At 34.6% G+C, this 22071-nt stretch overlaps 1 protein-coding gene across 1 annotated transcript in view; it reads left to right on the top strand.

Annotated features, from left to right (window-relative positions):
• Window positions 1-22071, top strand: part of NEK1 (NIMA related kinase 1) — a 240752-nt gene that overhangs the window by 124897 nt on the left and 93784 nt on the right. Inside the window, 5 exon segments of the mRNA XM_079142970.1 lie at window positions 7754-7837; window positions 8273-8356; window positions 9104-9181; window positions 9761-9856; window positions 21003-21134. Of these exon segments, the coding sequence (XP_078999096.1) occupies window positions 7754-7837; window positions 8273-8356; window positions 9104-9181; window positions 9761-9856; window positions 21003-21134 (474 nt within the window).

Here is a 22071-nt window from a genome sequence, read left to right as displayed (position 1 = left end):
TATTACTTCTTTTGTTTCAATTTCATTGATTTCAGCTCTGAGTTTAACTATTTCCTGTCTTCTACTACTTTTGGTGCTGTTCTGTTCTTCTTTTTCTAGGGCTTTGAGTTGTAGTGTTAGGTCGTTTATTTGTTGAGTTTTACTTCTTTTATTAAATGCGCTCCATGAAATAAATTTCCCTCTAAGTACTGCTATCATAGTGTCCCAGAGATTTTGATATGATGTTTCTTTCTTCTCATTTACCTCTAAGAATTTTTTAATTTCCTTCCTATTATCTTCTGTTATCCATTCATCATATAATAGCATATTGTTTAATCTCCAGATGTTGGAATAGTTTCTGTGTTTTACTCTTTCATTTATTTCTAACATCAATCCATTATGATCTGATAGAATACATGCTAGTGTCTCTATCTTCTTGTATTTCTAACATTAGCTTTGTGGCATAATATATGGTCTATTTTAGAGAAGGATCCATGTGCTGCTGAGAAGAAAGTGTATTCGCTCTTGGTTGGGTGGTATATTCTATAAATGTCTGTTAAGTCTAAATTATTGATTGTGTTATTGAGATCTATGGTTTCTTTGTTCAATTTTTGTCTGGAAGATCTGTCCAGTGGTGAGAGAGGCGTGTTAAAATCACCTAGTATTATTGTGTTATGGTCTATTTGGTTTCTGAAATTGAGAAGGATTTGTTTGACATACATGGATGAGCCACTGTTTGGGGCATAGATGTTTATGATTGTTATATCTTGCTGATTTATGCTTCCCTTAAGCAGTATGAAATGACCTTCTTTATCCCTTCTGACTAACTTTGGCTTGAAGTCCACATTATCGGAAATGAGGATGGATACTCCAGCTTTTTTGCTGAGTCCATGTGCATGGTATGTTTTTCCCCATCCTTTCACCTTTAGTCTATGGGTATCTTTTTCTATGAGGTGAGTCTCTTGCAGGCAACATATTGTTGGATCTTTCTTTTTAATCCAATCTGCCAGTCTATGTCTTTTGATTGATGAATTCAGGCCATTAACATTCAGGGTTATTATAGAGAAATGATTTGGTTTCCCAGTCATTTGGTTCATTTTTAAAATTTTGTTTATTTATTTGTTTGACACAACTTGTTTCCTCCTTTATTTGACAATTCCTTTAGGATAATTCCTCCCTTTGCTGATTTGCTTCTTTGTTTTTCATCTCTTCCTCATGGAATATTTTGCTGAGAATGTACTGTAATGCTGGCTTTCTTTTTGTAAATTCTTTTAGCTTTTGTTTATCATGGAAGGATTTTATTTCATCGTCAAATTTGAAGGTAAGTTTTGCTGGGTATAAGATTCTTGGTTGGCATCCATTTTCTTTCAGGGCTTGAAAAATGTTGTTCTAGGCCCTTCTAGCTTTTAGGGTCTGGATTGAAAAATCTGCTGATATTCTTATTGGTTTCCCCCTGAATGTAATTTGGTTCTTTTCTCTCACAGCCTTTAAAATTCTGTCTTTATTTTGTATGTTAGTTATTTTCATTATAATGTGCCTTGGTGTGGGTCTGTTGTAATTTTGTGTATTTGGAGTCCTATAAGCCTCTTGAACTTGATTTTCCATTTCATTCTTCAGATTTGGGAAATTTTCTGATATTATTTCATTGAATAGATTGTTCATTCCTTTGGCTTGTTTCTCTAAGCCTTCCTCAATCCCAATAATTCTTAAATTTGGCCTTTTCATGATATCCCATAGTTCTTGTAGATTCTGTTCATGATTTCTTACCATCTTCTCTGTTTGTTCAACTTTGTTTTCAAGGTTAAATATTTTGTCTTCAATGTCTGAGGTTCTGTCTTCCAGGTGTTCTTATCCTATTGGATATGCTTTCTATGGAGTTCTTAATTTGGTTTATTGTTTCCTTCATGTCAAGGGTTTCTGTTTGGTTTTTTTTCAATATCTCTAACTCTTTATTGAAATGATCTTTTGCTTCCTGTATTTGCTCTTTTAACTGTCGATTGGTGCGATCATTCAATGCTTGCATTTGCTCTTTCATCTCATCGTTTGCTTCTCTGATCATTTTAATTATGTGCATTCTGAACTCCATTTCTGTCATTTCTTCTGCCATGCTGTCATTGGGTTTTATTGATGTAACATCTAGATTTGTTTGCAGCATTTTCTTTCCTTGTTTTCTCATATTGTTCAGGTATCAGTGGTCCGCTGAGATATTGCAGATTTCCTCTATTGACTTACAATGTCCCTGAAGATTTCTATATATATCCCCCCTTAGCCTTCAGTAGCCTGAAGTCTTGGAGGAAGTTGATAATGCGGTGCTCCACAAGGAAGCTGCCTCTCTAGGAGTGGTGGCCTTCAGGTGGGGTATAATCCCTGCTAGTGGGCAGAGGTGCCTCCACTTGTTGACCAATGGTCATCCAAAGGGGACCTAGGCTGCGGGCTGAGGCCAGGCCTGTTTGGGCCTGAGTCTCTGGTTTTATCGTCCTTGTGGGGAAACCTCACCCAGCAGGGAAGAGTCACCCAGTGGGGAGGTCTCGCTGGTCAGTTCCCTCCTAGAGGTTCCCCTCAATTTTCAGCTACCACCTGGGCTGGGCTGCCTTCCTCTGCAAAGTTCCCAGGGGCCCGGCCCTACCTCCTGGGCCTGGGAGCCTCACCCTTCGCAGATGAATCTCCTTAGGCTGCCCCTCCTCAGAGAATCTGCCCGCAGGTCTGGAACCTTCACTCCGCCCTAAGCCTGTCTCTGTGCGGCTCTTCCACCCAGAAGCCTCCTAAATCCTGGGACCCTGCTCTGCACCTAATCGCCTGGCTATGCGGCCCCTCCTCTGAGCAGCCACCTGGGGTCCCGAACAATCGCTCTGAGTCCCAGAGACCCGCCACAGGCCTCTTCCTCCAGACAGCCGCCCAGTATTCCGGTGCGGTCACTAGGAGTCCAAGAAACTCACTTCGTGCCTCCTCCTCCCACCAACCACCCGTAGCCCTGGGCAATCAGTCACTCTGAGTCGAAGTGACCCTCCCCGTTCCTCCTCCTTCTCCAGATAACCCCCCGGGTGTTCAGGAGCGGTCATTCTGAGTGGCTCTGAATCCACATGACCCGCTGCATTGTTCCTCTGGGCAACCGCCCGGAGCTCTGGTGCGGCCACTCAAGACCAAACGCCCCACCGCGCTTCTCCTCCAGGCAGCCCCCCTGTGTTCAGGAGCTGTCACTTTAAGTCCAAACAACTCACCACTCGCCTTCTCCTCTGAGCAGCCGCCTGGAGCTCCAATGCAGTCACTGCGAGTCCAAACGACCCGCCGCGCTCCTCCTCCTCCTCCTCCTACTCCTCCGGGCAGGCTCCGGGGTTCAGAAGTGGTCTGAGTCCAAACAGCTCGCCACGCAGCCCCTGCTCTGGCAACCGCCTGTAGCTCTGGTGTAGTCACCCCAAATCCAAGCGGCCGCGCTCCTCTTCCTCCTCCTCGTCCTCAGGGCAGGCCCCGGGGTTCAGAAGCGTCGTTCTGAGTCCAAACAGCTCGCCGCGTGGCTTCTCCTCTGGCAACCGCCTGTAGCTCTGGTGCAGTCACTCTGAATCCAAGTGGCCACGCTCCTCCTCCTCCTCCTCCTCAGGGCAGGCCCCGGTGTCGGAACAATGGAATATTACTCAGCCATAAAGAATGATAAAATTATGGCATTTGCAGGCACATGGATGAAATTGGAGAATATCATGCTAAGTGAGATAAGCCAATCTCAGAAAGCCAAAGGACGAATGATATCACTAATAAATGGATGATGATACATAATGGGGGGGAGGGATGGGTTAGTGTTAGGGTTAGAGTTAGGGTTAGGGAAGGGGCAAGTATGGAGGAAGGAAGCACTGTATAGAGGGAAAAGAGGGGTGGGAGGGGTGGGGGGAAGGGAAAAAATAACAGAATGAATCAAACAACACTGCTCTATGTAAATTTATGATTACACAAATGGTATGCCTTTACGCCATGTACAAACAGAGAAACAACGTATTCCATTTGTGTACAATAAAATAAAATAAAAAAAATGTCATGGAACAATACAAAAGATTTAGTATTTGTTTCACTGGAACTGAAAAACCAAGAGAAATTAGTAATTGTGACTGGAAAATATATTTGAAAAAATAATGGCTGAAAACTTTGTTTTTGGTGAAAGATGGAAACCTAGATGAAAGAGACCTATATATTTAAGGAGCTAGGCAAACCCCACAATAAGATAAACTCAAAGTAATACTAAATTTCTGAAAGTAAAAGATGAAGAGAACTAATCTTTTAAAATACCAGAAAGGGTAGCAGGGATATAGCTCAGTGATTCACTTGTCTAGCTTACACGAAGCCCTGGGATCAATCCCTAGTACTGTGAAAAAATATAAAAGTAGCCAGAGTGAAAGGACACCAAATTGATAGCAAAATTTTCATTTGAAGCCAAGAAGATCAGAAGGAAGTGACACAACATATTTCAAGTGCTGAAGGAAAACTACTGTCCATCCCAAATTCTGTATTTCATTTTAAGTGTCCCTTAAGAATAAAGGGTAAGTAAAACTATACTCAAATGAAGAAAACTAAAAGAATTTGCTAGTAACAGAACAACATAAAGATACGAAGAAAACATGAAGAGACATTACATAATAAAAAAGTCAGTGCACTAAAAAGTCACTGCAATCCTAAATGTATACTCCAAACACCCAGGCTTCAAAGTATATAAAGCAGAAACGAATAGAGCTGAAAGGAGAAATAAATTCCTAATTACAGTTGGAGACTTTCACACCCTACTGTCAAAAGTCGATAGAACTAGACAGAAAATCAGCAAGGATGTAAAATAGCTAAATCCTACCAATAACCACGAAGCTCTAACTTGCAGAATATTCCTCCCAGCAATAGAGGAATACTCATTTTTTGAAGCACTCATGGAAAAATCCCTATGATAGACAAAAAGCTGAATGCACTCAGCGGTAAAGTGCCACTGAGTTCAATCTCCAGTGCTCCCCAAATAAAATTATTATGAAATTAATTTAGCCTTAAAATGACAAAAAACAATTATGAAGAAAAAAGGAATAATTCTGTTAAGGCTGACTTCTAGCTATAGTAATCAGTATAATGTAATAGTAGTGAAGGCATAGGCATGTAGATCAGTGGAACAACTTAGTGTATATCCATACAAATATGCCTGATTTGCTCTTGACAAAGAAAGAAAAGCAGTTCAGTGAGTGAATGACAACCTTTCCAGTATTATTGCTGAAGGAGTTGAACATCCATAGCCAAAAACACCTGTATCTCCAAAGCTCAAGTAACTAATAAGCTGATTCCAGGACCTTCTTGAAAAAGAGAAGAAACTGGATGAGTAAAAGCATTTTCTCAGGAGGAGAAAGGCAGGGCATGCTCATACATGTTTTTTGCTCTGTCTTGTCCTTGAAGTAGGTGCCCAGATCTAGCAAGTTTAAGTTATTTTGCTGAAGGTTGGCATTGGCAAAAACATGAACTAATAGACTTCATAGTCTGCAGGCCATGTTCTTAACTGTTGTTAACTTCACCAGAATATACTCTAATGAGCACTGCCGTGAGAGGCCTGCATGAACATAGGCATGGTAAGTCAGAAGAGGCAACTGAACTCACTACAGAAAGCTCTGGCAAAACTTTCCAGGGGGATATTTGATTTAAGTTTTGTAAGATGAGTAGAGTTAATAATTTTAAAACGACCAGTGAGATTATATGTATGTATGTATGTATATGTATGTATGTGTGTATTCTTTTTGACTAGAATGTGGGATTTATGGTTGAGTGGAGGCAGAGATGAATCTGCCATTGAACAGAATGGATTAAAATCTGAAAATAATGGGAACCATTGAAAGATTTATTAGAGATTTGGGGTGAAAAATTATTTTAGAAAGGTAACTTCAAGTACCTTGTAAAAAATAGATGGGAGATGGGAGAGTAGAAGTAAAATTAAGTTAGGAAAATTTTTTATAAATTCAGGAGTCAAAAGAAGAAAGCCAGAGCTAAGGCAGAAATTAAAGGCATAAATTAAAACGATTAGGAGATAGGATTAGAAATCTGGCAGTCATTTGTATATGGTTGAGAGAGGCAAAAATAACTCCCAGCTTGCTGATTTAGGTGGTTTATCATAAGCTAGTAATACAATAATGTACTTTTAAAAAATGGTTTAAAAAGTCAGTTTTGTAAATTGTTTGAGTAGCTTTGCTACATAAAAGTGGAATGTCCAGATGACAATTTAATAAACTCCAAGTTTATAATTCAAAAGAAAAAACACTATGAGGGTTTGTTTTGGTGGTGGTGTTTTGAGACAGGGTCTTCTGTGTTCCCCAGGGACCTCGACCTGCCTGAGCCTCTGGAGTGGCTAGGTGGGAGATTGATTTAGATCTGGGAATCAGCAACATATGTCAAAGTCTGGGGATGAGAAGAGAAGGGCCGCAGAGTGAAACTCAAGAAAACAGTGACATTTAGCAAGGAACCAAGGAAGAAAAACACACCTGTGAAAAGTAGCAAAGATCAGAACAACCTAGGAGAGAGTATTGTTATAAATACTGAAAGAAAAGAGACTTTTTCTTTAAAAAAGTTTGAATTACAGAATGTTTATTTAGTAGAATATTATGAATAGTGTTGAGTCATTTAAGAGTGATGTTTATAAAAGAAGTATTAATTGAATATGGGAAAACACAGAATATAACATTGAGAAAAATAGAACAGTAGTAGTAAAATCGTAGTTTTTATAAAAATAAACATGTTTACATTCATAGGTATGAATAAAAGGAAATTTAGAAGATCATACCCTTAAATTACATATTCTCAGTATTAGAATTATAAGTGATTAACATTTTCCTTATTTTATAAATTTTCTGTAGTGAACATATTGTTATAGGAGAAAAGTATTATACATAAATTAAGTGGAGTCAAACAGTTTTTCAGTGGAAATAAGTGCAAAAATTTCTCAACAGGCTCTATTTGAATCACTTCTGAGGTCATTGGTGATCTTAAATTTTTTCAGAATCATGGATAAGAAACCAGATTCTAGGCGGGTTAAAATAGAATGGCCATCAAGAAAAGGGAGATGGTAAACATTAAAAAGTATATTTTCGACAAGCTAATGAAAAGACTAAGAATTTGGGGAGAGAATCTTGAAGCATGTTTCCATGCTAAAGAAAAAGAGAGTAAACAATTTGACAATCTGATGGTTTTACTGAAGGATATTAATAATTTCTACAAAGATAATTCCACATTAGTGGTAAATATGTCCAAAAGTGAGTCAGCTTATGCCTAGGTATGATCATTTCTGTAATAGTAACAAGATATGCCTGAGAGCAAGGAGTTTGACTTAACTAGATTTCATTATTAACCAGATTTCAGAAATTTTATTTCTTAATATTCAAACACATTTGTTGAATTCAAGAGCAGTAAGCTCAAATATTTGTGCATGTGTGAGAGAGATTGATTCACAGACATGAAGAAATGAATTGGGCCTTTTTAGAAGCAAAAAAAATTGATTTGGGGTTTATCTAACCTCTAAAGCAGTTACAAAACCCTTTTTACTTAAATGACTAGTAAAACAACTGGTCTCTGTTTTGAATTATTATATTTGAGACTTAATTGCTTTCTTCACTTCTCACTAAATGTATTTGCTAAATTGATACAGGAAAATGCCACAGTTTGTTATTAGAAATGGTCAGTATTTGCCCAAAAGAAATAAAGTGGCACATGGCTATTCATAGATAAGATGATGACATAGCCGTAGTCATTCTTTAAACTTAGTACATTAAATGATAAACAGGGAATCCTGCAAAACCTGGCAGCTATGTATGGAGGCAGGTCCAGCTCTTCAAGAGGAGGGAAGCGAAGAAACAAAGAGGAAGAGGTATGCTTCCCGCATGTTCGCTACCTCCATCACACAGCCATTTTTTGAGTTTATTGCCTCCTTTTCTTGCATGGTTTAAATTCTTAATAATTGTTTAAAGATTTTGTAAGTTTATAGGGACCTGTTACTATAATTTGACTGACATGCTTTGTCATAATTTTGCCTCATAACTGTTACTCAGTCTTCTAAGTTCAATTTCTTTTCTTTCAATTAAAAATTAAAAATTTATAATTATATTTCTTTCTTTTCAGAAATAAATTGCTCTAAATTGATCACTTGAAAGCTAATATTACATTTCCGTTAACCAGCTTTCAGAACTTTTATTTCTTATATTCAGATTAACACTTTTCCTTGAATTATACGTTTTTTAGCAGTATAAAGGTTGATACTTTTTCTGTCATGTGAATATGTTGTGTGTTTTTTTCTTCTTTGTAGGTTTATTTGGCAAGACTGAGGCAAATAAGACTACAGAATTTCAATGAGCGCCAGCAGATTAAAGCCAGACTTCGTGGTGAAAAGGTAGTTTGAGAATTTTTAAAGAGTAATCGAGGGATGGGAACCTAGCCCAGTGGCAGCACACTTGCCTAGCTTGCTTGAGGCCCTGGGTTCAAATCCTAGCACTGCCATAAAGGAAATAAATAAAAAGGAACTGAATGATATTCTAATAGATTAAGATTAAAAATGCTTTGCCAGTCAGGTGTGGTGGTGCATGCCCGTAATCCCAGCAGCTCAGGAGGCTGAGGCAGGAGGATCACAAGTTCAAAGCCAGCCTCAGAATCTTAAAGAGGCACTTAGCAACTCAGCAAGACCCTGTTTCTAAATAAAATAAAAGGCCTGGGGATGTGGCTCAGTGGTTAAGCACCCCTGGGTTCAGTCCTCAGTACCAAAAAAAAAAAAAAGAAAAAAAAATGCTCTGGCAATAACAAAAACAAAACTGAACTGATGAAGTGTTCAGGGAATAACATTTAAGTCTTATTTATAAATGATTTTAAGTTGGTAAGATCATTTTGCAGAGGAATTCTGAGAAAACAGTATAACTAGTATCCTTGGATTAAAGTACAGCTTATGTCATTCTCTTTTTAACTTTTTGTTCAGTTATTCATGGGGTTGATAGTTGTAAGAATTCAATTGCAGCTTTGGGAGCAAATTAACAGCATTGAATGATTTCCCATTTTTAAATTTAGTATTCATATTATCTGTCATGGAGCTCTTCACTGAACTTGGTGATTCTGTCCTAAGTGGTATGCTTATCTACTTATTTTGTAGAAAGAAACGGATAGTTCCAAAGGACAAGAAGGAAGTGAGGAAGCAGATTTGAGGCGCAAAAAAAATGAATCACTTAAGGTATAGACTAGAAATAATACGGAACTTCATAGAAAATATTGAAAATTGAAATAGAAAGTTATATTAAGTTTTGCATAATTAGATTGCTTTATTCTCTTGTTTTAATTTTTTTTCCACTTCGTCTTTCACTTGTTGGTTTTTGAAAAGTAGTGGTGTTCTGTGCATTTCATATTTATAAAGAATAGTCGATCACAATCACGACCTAAATATGTAAAACTACGGCACAAGTAATCCTAAAAAGAAAAAACAGTGACCTTAAAAATGAAATATGCAGTTATCCATTTCTCTGAAGATAAATGAAGTTTTATATAATAACTATATTTTTACATTTTAATTTCCATTCAAATATCCTTGCATTTATTTTAATTCAGTAAATATTTAATGAGCACCTGCTATTTGACAGGCTTGCTCTATGTCAAGTGTGATTCAAAGTGTTGGGGATATAGAGTGGGCTTATATTTTTATTTTGGAATTATACATACTTTTCTTTGTGGCTAATAAGTCAGTATCTTTATAGACCTGGGTGGGAAGGAAACCAAACGTCCTCTTCCTGATAACTAATTTTGTTCTTATTTTCAGGCCCAAGCAAATGCGCGTGCTGCTGTACTAAAAGAACAACTAGAGCGAAAGAGAAAGGAAGCATATGAGAGAGAAAAGAAAGTGTGGGAAGAGCATGTAAGATTTAACTCATAATCTTAATCCTGTTTATATTAATGTTCTTTAGTTTCTTACTGTGTTGGAAATCAGTATTAGAATTTTGTAATTCTTTGTTTTTCTATTTTTTAAATTCTCATTCTCATCTTTTATTTTTCTCTCATATTTATGGAAAATCTTTTGGAAAATTATTTTAGGTTTTGATTTGAGGGGACAATTTTATTTAATTTTTTTTTTTTTTACATATTTCCAAGTAGCCAATAAAGTCCCATCATCATGTAATAATGACACCTTCTTTCTGCCAGTTATTTAGAATGCTACCTTCTGATCTATTAGATTCTCATATATGCTAGAAAATGAACTCATAGTATATGTGCACCAAGCTGTATTTTTCTCTGGGCTTTCTCTTTACTTTATTGTTCTATTTGCATGTTCAGTCAGTACCTTATTGTATTAAAGATTCAGAATAGAGTTATTTGTCTATTTTTTGGCTTTTTTTTCTTTCCACATTTTTATTGGTGCATTATAGTTGTACATGTTGAGATTTGTTGTTACTTATTCATACATGCATGCAATATAACAATATAATTTGGTCAGAATCACTCCCTAACACTTCCCCCTTCCCCCTGGTCCCTTTCCTCTATTTTGCTGATCTCCCTTTGATTTTCAAGAGAGCCCAGCCCACCCACCATCTTTCTTTTCCTCTTTCCTCTCTAGCTTTTACATTTTAGAGAAAATATATACCCTTGACCTTTTGACTTTGGCTTATTTCACTTAACATAATGGTCTCTTATACCATCCATTTTCCTACAAATGACATGATTTCATTTTTCTTTATGGCTGAATAAAACTCTGTGTTTATACCACTTTTTTTTTATCCACAATTTGGCTGTTGTGAATTGTGCTGCTGTAAATGTGAATATACATACACATATCACTATAGTATGATGATTTTAAATTTTTAGGATAAATAGGAGTGATATGACTGGGTCATATGGTGGTTCTATGACTAGTCTTTTGAGGAACTGTCAAACTGATTTCCATAGTGGTTGTACTCATTTACAGTCCCACTGACAGCATAAAAATGTTCCTTTTTATCCATATTTTCTCCAGCTTTGTTATTGTTTGTATTTTTGATGACTATTCTGACTGGTGTGAGATGAAATCTTGGCATTGTTTTGATTTGCATTTCCCTAATTGCTAATAATGTTGAGCATTTTTCATATATTTGTTAGCCATGTGTATTTCTTATTTTGAGAAGGATTTGTTTAACTCATTTGCCCACTTATTAATTGGATTATTTGGGTGTTTGGTGTTTTTTGAATTCTTTATATCATTTAGTATTAATCCACTATCAGATGAGTAGCTAGCCAGTATTTTCTCCCATTCTGTCAATTCTGTCTTTTCCTAATTGTTTTCTTTTGTGTGCAGAAACTCTTTTAACTTGATGCAATCCCATTTATCAACTCTTGACATTATTTCCCGAGCTTTAGTGTCCTATTGAGAAAGTTGTTGCCTGTAACTATATGCTAGAGGGTTGACTCTCTGTTCTTCTAGGAGTAATATAGTTTCTGTTCTAATTCCTAAATCTTTGATTCATTCTGATTTGAATTTTGTGTGGGGTGAGAGATAGGGTCCAGTTTCATTATTCTACATGTGGATAACCAGTTGTACCAGTATCATTTGTTTAAAACACTGTGTTTTCTCTAGTGTATGTTTTTGGTACCTTTGTCAAGGATCAGATAACTATAGATGTATGGGTTTGTCTCTGGGTCTTCTCAGAATATGCTTTAATTTCTCATATTTTTTTAAAAAATTTTATTCATTTTTTAAAAATACTTTTGAAATTTTTATTGGTATTTTAACATACATTAATAAGTATTGATATGTTTATAATAGTTTATCCAGAAACACATTAAATTTTTACATTTACTCATTGTTTCTTTTATGTCAACACAATTTTGGTCATTTTATACATATCTGTTCTATTTCTTACAAAGGTTATTTGTAAATAGTTTATAATTCCATGTCTGTTTTTAAAGTTTTTTTTTCTTTCCAGGAGAATAGTGCTAATTTTTAGAGAAATTTTAGGTTTTTGCTTATCTTTTATAACTGTGAGTTTTCCTCTTCTACCAGTTTTTGAATTAATTTTCTGATTCTTCAGCATGCAGTTATGTCATTAGCAGATAATCATGATAGATGTGAGAATAACAATTCCTCCAGTTTATTATTTATAGTATTCTAGGTTCATTATAATCACCATATTACTTTTTTTAATCTTTACAACTTTACAGAACAGATATATAAAACATAAAATGATAATATGAAATTACATTTCCAGTAAGGGTAGATGAAGGATTTAAACCTGGTCTGCCCAATGTCAAAGTCTTATGGAATTTTCCCTGCTTTCTATAAGGTGTATCTTTTATTACCATTTTGTTTCTTACTGAATTGGCCCGAATTTCTAGGATAATATTATATAGTAATGGGGATAATATTTTATTCCTGTCTTTAATGGAAATTGTTCATAATAGCATTATTTGAACTAAGATAATAAGGAAGTTTATGTCATATTCTGACAGTTTTTATCAAAGTGTGTTTTGTAATCTTATCAAGTAATTTTTTATACCTGTTAAATGAATGTTTCATCTTAATCTACTCATTGATGTATCTTCTCTTATGAAATTTCCAAAGAAAAAGAATCTGTTACTTATAAAAAGTGACATATGTGAAAGAATCAGAACTCCAGAAGTGAGAAATAAGGCTAAAATTTTTTCAATCAATTCTTTTATTTCTATTCAAAGTAATTTTAGGTGATAACCATTCTGGGTTCTCCATCCTCTGCTAGTTATATTTTCTCTCTGGTTTTAATAGTCCAACAGTGGAGAACTCCCTTTCAATTTATCCCCTTTTTATTTCCTCAGCTTTTAGACTTGGCATGAACAAAGCTGAATAATTAAATAATGCAACAAGTGTCTCATCTTCCTCAAATGTGACTAGTGATTATTTCCTTGCTTGTTTACCATAATTTTACATGACTTTAGATTCTGGTGCTGTTAGAACCATGTTTTTAGTCCAGTGCTTCTCATTTTTCCTTTCCTTTTTTCAGACATAACATGAATAGGGCATTAGTATGAAACAATAAATGTGATAAATTATCGCTTTTTTTCAAAGAGAAAATTATAGCAACCAGTGTATCAGAGGTAGAAATAATTCCTTCATAGTCAGAGCAGCGACTGTTCCTGTTATCCAAATCCCTTTTAAACTTGACCTGATATGGAAGATAATTATGGATCCAGCTCTGGTGACATACATATACAGCAGTTGGAAACAATCTGCTTTAATTCTCTTGGAATTATATGTTAAGCACAAGAAACAGAAACATCCCAGCCCATGCTAATTTGCACAGTGGACAAGGACTGTTACCAGGTTTTATCAGTATAAAACTCTGTGTGTGTGTGTGTGTGTGTGTGTGTGTGTGTTAGCTTTACTCATGGTAAGCCTGCTGCTATCATCCTTGTGTGGATCTACAATACCACAATCTCAAAGCCTGCTGCTATCTTTGTGTTCAGATACAATACCATAGTTGCAAACTTTGAGGGCTAGTGCCCCTTCTTTGTTTTTTGTCTGTTTGTTTGTTGTTTTTGTGATACTGGAATTGCATAACCAGTGAGCCACACCCCAGTCCTTTTTCTTATTAATTTTTAAGTTTTTGAGTCAAGGTCTTGCTAAGTTTCCCAGGCTGGCCTCAAACTTGCAATCCTCCTGGCTCAAACTTCCAGATAGCTGGTATTGGTGTATACCATGGTGCCCAACTCCCCTTTGTAGATTTTAGTTTAGTCTTTAATAATCCACTCTCACATTCTAGATAGCCTACGTGAAGGAGGTTGGGATATCACTTTATCCATTTAAATATGATGAGCTTATGCTTAGTGCAGTTCAATCTTATTTTTAAAATGTGAACTCTTATGCAAAATGACCGTGGAATATCAAAGTATTGGGTAATAGTCCGCATGTCTTTGATTACGTGATCCTATAGTCTTAGAGACTGAATCAGCCATTCCGTCTACTCCCAACATTGTGCATGCACAGGCCCTGGTTAGGCAGCAGACCTATATACTCTACTTGGCTTACTGTGTTACCTGTATGCCCTGAAAGTAAAATGAATGGCTGCATCTTAGTTCTTTCTGTGATTGGCATGTGGCATATTGGTTTGGCACATTTGTCAAAGGGAGTTGTTTCCTTTTCTCCAGTCCTGTAGGATCCACTCACTGGAATGACTCAGAACATTATACTGCATGAACTTTGTCATTATGTTTCTTTCATAAAATCTGCTCTTGGTAGGCAGAAACATTGCCCACAAACACATTTAAGTATAGTTTCAAGTGTATCTTGTATAATGGTTCTCTAAAGAGCAGTTCACTAAGCAGGGTTCCTTTTTATAGCTTGTCTCTCATTTTCCTGCTCATTCAACAATATCCTAAGTACTGTGTAAGGGTAAGCATATATGTGTTCATTTAGCCATGTACATAATATTTTGGGTTGGCTTCCTCATTTCTTTACCTTCTTGTTCTTATTGGTGCTCACCACTTCCATCAGCTTCCCTAGATTGTAGTTCTGCATCTGTAAATAGATGTCTTTTACCTTGTTTTTCATCTAAGTTATCATAGCATGGGGCCAAATCTGCATATTTCTTAGCATCAATTCAGGCAACATATCTGTAGAAGTCTGTTCCTTCATTAGGTTAGAAACTATACTTTGAATATGGGAAGTTCTCTCTTTATTTAACTTTTTTGCTTATTTCATTTCTATTTATATGTGTACCATTCCTTAGACTTCCCATTTATATCTGTAAGAATTTTTTCAGGATGAACAGCCTCCTCTTTCCTGGCTACCTCAGAATACTGTTATCCTTAGTTTTTTCATCATTCTGATTCACTTAAAGAGAAACATCATGAGTTCAACTAGCAACCATGCTCCTTATATCAACTGTTACTGGGTGATAATGTAGTACCAGAGATATCTACAGTATATGTTTATTTAACACCAAGGGATTCAAGTACAGGTGTGCACCACTGCACCTGGCTTAGTGGTGCCTTTCTTAGCTAGTGTGCATGCTCATATTGTAAGTAGTACATGTAAGGAAGATAGATTCAGTTTTTTGAAAGGTAGCAATACAGTGGTAGAGCACTAGGCTAGCATGTGCAAGGCCTCTGTAGTTCAATCCCTGTTAAAATAAACAAACAAAGAGAAATGTATTTTGAAATTAAAACTCAGTGAAAAGTAGAATTAAGGAAATACTATTTTGGTTAGTTCAGAGACTATTTTGAATATGATAAATTCTTTTATAATTGCATTTACCTCTTTCTTGTGCATTTCATTTCTAGTTCTCATGACCTCTAAGGCTTCCCTTATGGTGGACATACTTTTCACTTATGTCTAATATAAATTATTCTTGGATATTCTTATAAAGTGTTGTAGAAATGCTAATTCAGAATAATTGTTCACTTACAAATACTTTTTTACTATAGGTTGAGTATCCTTTATCCAAAATACTTGGGACAGGAAGTATTTCAGATTTCAAATTATAGGGGATTTTAGAATATTTGTATATATATGATGAGATATCTTAGGATAGAACCAAGTCTAAACACAAATTCATTTACATTTCACATACATCTTATACCTGATGGTAATTTAATACAATATTTCTTAATAATGTAGTATATTTGACTGTAATCCATTCCATAAGGTCAGGTGTGGAATTTTTTTACTTGTGGTATCATGTCAGCACTCTAAACGTTTTGTATTCTGGATTTTGAATTTTCAGATTTGGAATGTTCAACCTGAATTGGTTCTTCACAGAGAGGGTTTTGAGACATAAAATATCAATTTGATAAAATTTGGCTGACAGTTTTAGGCTGCATAAGACTATGTGTGAAATTATTCTAAATTCAAAATATGAAATCAGGCCATTTTAATATTTTTTCTAACATTATTAAATACTTAAATAAGTCAGCATATAAAGATGAAATAGTGTTTATGGTTTCATGCTTCAAGGGTAAATAAACTGATAGTATTATGTGTTATAAACCTGACCCCACTTTTTGGTGAAATTTTACATTTATCATTTGGTGGCACTGGTGATTAATTTTTCAGCGCATTGTAAAAGTGACACATGAAATAGAAACAGTTTATAGTGATAATTAGAAACCTTCTGTGTAGATACAAACAGTATGGAAATGTCTTAAATTTATTGTTGGAACCTGTTGGAAGATTGGTAAAAAATGAAAAAGCAATCTAAAGCATTTTTTTAAAACCTGATATATTTCCCAGGAGGCTGAAGCAGGAGGATCATGCATTTAAGAACAATCTCAGCAACTTAGTGAGACCCTTTCACAAAATAAAAAGGGCTTGGATGGTGGTTAAGTGTCCCTGGTTCAATCCCCAATAAAACCTGATTGATGAAACTTTCAGATCAATATTTTGTTCCTTTTACAAGTTTTGATATTTAAAAATGAGTTTTGAAACACTGTGCTTAGAAGGGAATATATATAGATTTAGCTGTGTGATCAGTTTTGTAAAAAACTGTAAAAAAAATATAGTTCTTTTTTCAGTTATGTTTTTATCTTATGCGAAACTGTTTTGCTAGTTTAGTTAATATAATGTTTACTTTTTTTCATGTTTGATCAGCCTTCTAAATGAAGGTCTAATATTTTCTTCTTTGACAATTAACAGTACATTATTGTCTTCTGTCTCAAGATTTAGTTAACACTCTTACGGTTGTGGTTATAAATGAAATATTCATGATATTAACACAGAAAGCCCAAGTTCTAATAAGTTAGTGATGTGGGTGATGTTGGCTTATAATGAGGTCACCATGTCTTGGTAGCTACTCTGAACTACCTTTAAATTTTCAAAAGCTGACCAAGTTTTATTATTAAGTGATTACAATAGTTAGTACAATGACCTGTTTGTTGCCGCTTGCTGGTTTAGATTTCATGTCTGAATTTCTTTGCCCCTTCATTAATTCAGGTTCTTCTCATCTGTTTAGTCGAGTTGACCCAGATAAATCTGATGAATAGAGGATAAGCATTTGTTGTAAGCTGCTGGAAATCAATCATTTTTATAAAGTACCAATAAATTGGTCTTACACATTGGATCAGATACCTTGGATCATAGACTACTAGTCATTACATTATATTTGGAAGCCAAGTAACTTTTATAACAATGTAAATTTTTAATGGTAATATGTGAACATTTTCTTCCTTTAAAAATATTTTTATTGATTAAAAGAAAAGGTGTGTTTTTATAGGTGCAATGATAGTGTGAAGAAAATGTAATAGAAACCTTTCTTCAGATCACACTTGTACCAAATCTGATTATTTTTGGTTTTATACCCTGTTTAACTCATAGCAGTCTCAATAATAAACAGATTTTTGTCTCTGCCATGTTGGGTTTCTCTTAAGATTCAGATTAATGCAGAAATACCTCTACTCAGTATAACTTATAGCTTACTTAAGAATATAAGGTCTAGATAAAGAATTTTTAAGCCCCTTATGTGATTTATACTATTCTTTAAATTAGGATAAATTCTGCTAAGTATTCCGTAGAGATTTTAAAAATTCTTCTCAGGCCATAAGCCTACAATTTCAGAGTTGTGTTAATGCCTTGATTAAATTGTATAAGAATTGTGTGTATAGATGATAAAAGAATTTTTTTTGCAGTTTTGTTGATCAAATCTGGGGTCTTCATCATGCTAAACAAACATTCTACCTCTGAGCCATATCCCTAGCATAAACAATTTTAAGGAATATGTATAAATGAAATATAATTAGTTGGAGCAGTAGATGTATGGGTGATTTTTTTTTTCTTTTCTTTTTTTGGTTTTATTTAGTTATACATGACAACAGAATGCATTTTGATTCATTATACAAAAATGGAGTACAACTTTTCATTTCTCTAGTTGTACACAATGTAGAGTCACACCAGTCATGCAGTCATGCATGTGCATAGGTCATTAACATTCAGGGTTATTATTGAGATATGTATTCAAGGTCATTTTGTCTTATTTTTTTATTTTTAACTTGACTTTATTTCTCCTTTGATTGGCTTTTCCTTTAGTGTAGTCCTCCCTATGCTGACTTTCATTGTTTTTCATTTCCTCCTCAAAATATTTTGCTCAGAATGTTCTGTAGGGCAGGCTTTCTATTTGTAAATTCTTTTAACTTATGTTTATCATGAAAGAATTTTATTTTGTCATCAAATCTGAAGGTTAGTTTTGTTGGCTATAGGATTCTTGGTTGGCATCCATTTTCTTTCAGAGCTTGGTATATATTGTTCCAGGACCTTCTAGCTTTTAGGGTCTGGGTTGAGAAATCTGCTGATATCTGTATTGGTTTCCCCCTATATGTAATCCAATACTTTCTCTTGTGGCCTTTAAGATTCTATCTTTATTTTGTATGCTGGGCATTTTCATTATAATGTGCCTTGGTATGGATCTGTTGTAATTTTGTTTATTTGGTGTTCTGTAAGCCTCTTGTATTTGATTTTCCACACCATTCTTCAGGTTTGGGAAATTTTCTGATATTATTTCATTGAATAGATTGTTCATTTTTTATTTATATCTCTGTGCCTTCCTCAATCCCAATTCTTAAATTTGGTCTTTTCATTTTACCCCATAATTCTTGGAGGTTCTGTTCATGATTTCTTACCATCTTCTCTATGTGGTTAACTTTATTTTCAAGATTAAATATTTTGTCTTTAAAGGTAAGAAATTTACTTTCTTCAAGTTAATTCATTTCATCAGAGACTAAAGCCAAACTTTTGGTTTTTAAGTCAAATAACCTAATTTAATATAAACCAAATAAGTAAAGATTTCTACCATTTATTAGATCCACAGCTAGGTGCTTTACACAAATTGTTTTATTTAATCCCTACAACAAGGAGACAATGAGTACAGCATTCTCATTTTAAAGATAAAAAAAGAATTTGAGGTTCAGAGAAGATAAGAAATAATGAAAAAGTTCCATTACTAGTAAATGAGAATTTTGGGATTTGACTATAGAAGTATCCTACTTTGACTGTTTGAGGGTCTTCTTGAAATGAATGGCTATTCACGCATTGGTGACTCGATGAAGGCTGCTCTCATTAACCCTGCTCCTGGCTTTAACACATTTAGTTCTTTCTTTGTTTTCTTTTGTTTTACTTCAGATCATTTGACACACATCTTACTTTTATTTGTCTGATTAAGTTATATATTCCCTTTTCTTTCTAATTTAAAATCCTGTGAGAGAAAACATTGCATCTTACTCATTTTAGACATTCATTTTCTAGAACTGTCTTTGTCACTAATAGGTACTTAATACATCTTTTAATATGTTTGTAAGTTGATTTTATGAAGTATTGTGAATTTTTCTCATAAATATCCACATCTAATTCATGTATTGAAATAGCAGAAATAAAGAGAATTGATATAATGCAGTTGAGGTTCTAAAAATGATGCTAATGTTCAGAACAGCAGTGTTGTATTAGTCAACTTCGCACTGCTGTGACCAAAATACCAGAGAAGAAAAACTTGGAGAAAGGAAGGTTTATTTTGACTCACATTTCTAGAGGGTTTGTTCATGGTTGACCAAGTACATTGCTCTGGGCCCTGATGAGGGGGTCATGGAGGAAAGGTGTGATGCAGAGAAACTTCTCCATGCATGGCAACTAGGAAGCAAAGAGAGGGAGAAGTGGGGAAAGACGTCAGGCTGCAGGGAAGATGAACCCTTCCAAGGTCATGGCCCCAGTGACCCATCTCCTCCAGCTACACTTCATCTGCCTATAAAGTTACCACCCAGTAAGTTCATTCAAACTAGTATGGATTAATCAGGTTACAGCTCTTACAATCCAATCATTTCTGTATTAACATAGGAGCCTATGAGGGACACCTCATATCCAAACCATAACAAATATATTGAGTCTTCTTAATTAATGATTCTGTTGTAAGTATCTGCCCAGTTTTTTTTAAGAAATGATTTTTAACTTTAAGAATAACCTTTAATATGTTCTAAAAGTGCTGCTATTGTTGAGAACACTTTGGAGTTTTTTTTTTTTTTTTCCTTCAGAATTTTTGAAACCTTTGAATCTATATCCATTTGTAAAACAGTCGTAAGAAAGTTTCAAAATATTTCAATATAATTTTTCAAGGTGAGACTACTTGGTTGTGTGAGCAATAGATACTCTAAAATTTTGGGGGCTGGGGATATAGCTCACTTGGTAGAGTGCTTGCTTCGCAAGCACAAAACATTTTATATTTGTGTCTTAAAAATCAGTATACCTTTTCAATAATGTTGAACTGTGAGATTAAAGTAACATTTCTATTTTTTTTTAAACAAAAAAGATATTGGTATAAAGAGAAAATCAGGAAGCCTAAATAATAGAATGATATTCTATAATATTGTGTTTGAACTGTATAGTTTTCAGAAAATCTTGTTTACTGATTTGAGGAAGAAGAGAAATATAGAACATACTTCCTGCCATGTTACTGTTAGCATACCTGCAAATGTCATTTCCTCTTAATTATTAAAGGTTCAGAATCTTAACTTCGTATTGTTTAGAGTTTAAATGATAAGATAAAAACAAACACAGATAAGTGTATATAGCATTTTCAATGAAGTAGATCTTATATCATCTGCACCTATTACTCCTTCCATTCTTGTTTATGTTGACATTTTTAAAATTACGGGTCTTATGTTGGGTGATTCATGTTTAATCTTTAAGGAGCTCCTACCAAAACTTGCAGAAGTTACAGAAGCATTTCTTTTTGAAGTATACAATCAGTAAATAAAGTAGTTTTCTTCCCACTAAATGTTGTGATGTATTAAAATTAAAGGACTAAAAGTGAGTATTTTAGCAGCCTGCTTTTAAAGAACATTTTGTGCAACATTGATAGTACAGTAGAATCAAGTTATGATGCATGACTATGTTTCCATATGAGGCTAGAGGTCTTTCTTCTCACTGTTTTATCCCTAGAACCTATCATAGTGCCTTGCTTAATGAACAATTTAGGAATGAGAAAGTACTTGTATATAGAGAGTCAATAAACATTGATCTAGTAGGTTTTTAAATTTTTGTGTAAATATAAAATTTCCAGTGTATTTGATTACATTCTTTTTCATAGTTGGTGGCTAAAGGAATAAAGAGTTCTGATGTTTCTCCACCTTTGGGACAGCATGAAGCAGGTGGCTCTCCATCAAAGCATCAGATGAAATCTGTTATTTCTGTGTCTTCAGCTTTGAAAGAAGTGGGTATGGTAAGTTTCCTAAAATATAAGGCTCTTCCAAGTCCAAAAATTATTTAAAAGATAATTAAATCTAAAAAAATTACAGTAATTTCCCAATGTTCCCCCCTTTTTTTCCTAGGGAAAAAACTACTTAGGATTTTTTTGGTTTACTATGAATATTGGAACCTTTCTGCTCATAGATTTTTGTACCTAGGACTACATGGTAAATAACAATACAGTCAACCCTCTGTTTCCAAGGGTTCTACATCCATAGAGTCATCCAAACACCAATCAAAAATACCTTTTTAAAAAAATCAGTGTTAAGTTTTGCTGATATGTACTATGTGGTTAGGCCTATGATTGCATTTGTATTGAAAATGTTCAAACTTATTCTTGTCAAATTCCCTAAACAGCATAGAATAGTAACTATTTAGCATTCATACTCTATTAGGTATTATAAGTAATCTAGAGATGATTTAAAGTGTATGGAAGGTGTGTGTAGGTTATGTGCAAATACTACACCATTTTGTATAAAGTGCTTGCATCTGTGGATTTTGGTATCTGTATGGATGGGAAGGTCCTAGAACCCATCCCTCACAGATACCGAAGATAATTCTCTCTTTTCTACTTTAAAAGAATATTGAATAAATAAAATATACATAGGAATGTACGAAAACAGCGCAACAAATATTTTTATATTCCAACCCTCATGATTAACAAATGTTCACATTTAAACATATATATGTATGTATCTTTAGTACTTTAAAGTAACTAACTCTAGGAATTGAGTCTAACATGTTTACATTTTTTTAAAATGTTATTTAGCAAATGATAGAGAATTCATTGTAATTACACTTAATTCATCATTTATTTCACCTTCAACTTCTGAATCTTCACATGCTATACAGATAGTGAAACAAAGAAATGGGACAATTAAAAATTTGAACTTAGAAGTATGTATCAGGTA

Source organism: Sciurus vulgaris, assembly GCF_902686455.1.
Source record: "Sciurus vulgaris genome assembly, chromosome: 5".
NCBI classification, from domain to species: Eukaryota; Metazoa; Chordata; class Mammalia; order Rodentia; family Sciuridae; genus Sciurus; species Sciurus vulgaris.
The sequence above is the reverse complement of the archived record's forward strand: the minus strand, read 5'-3'. Positions and strand labels throughout refer to the sequence as shown.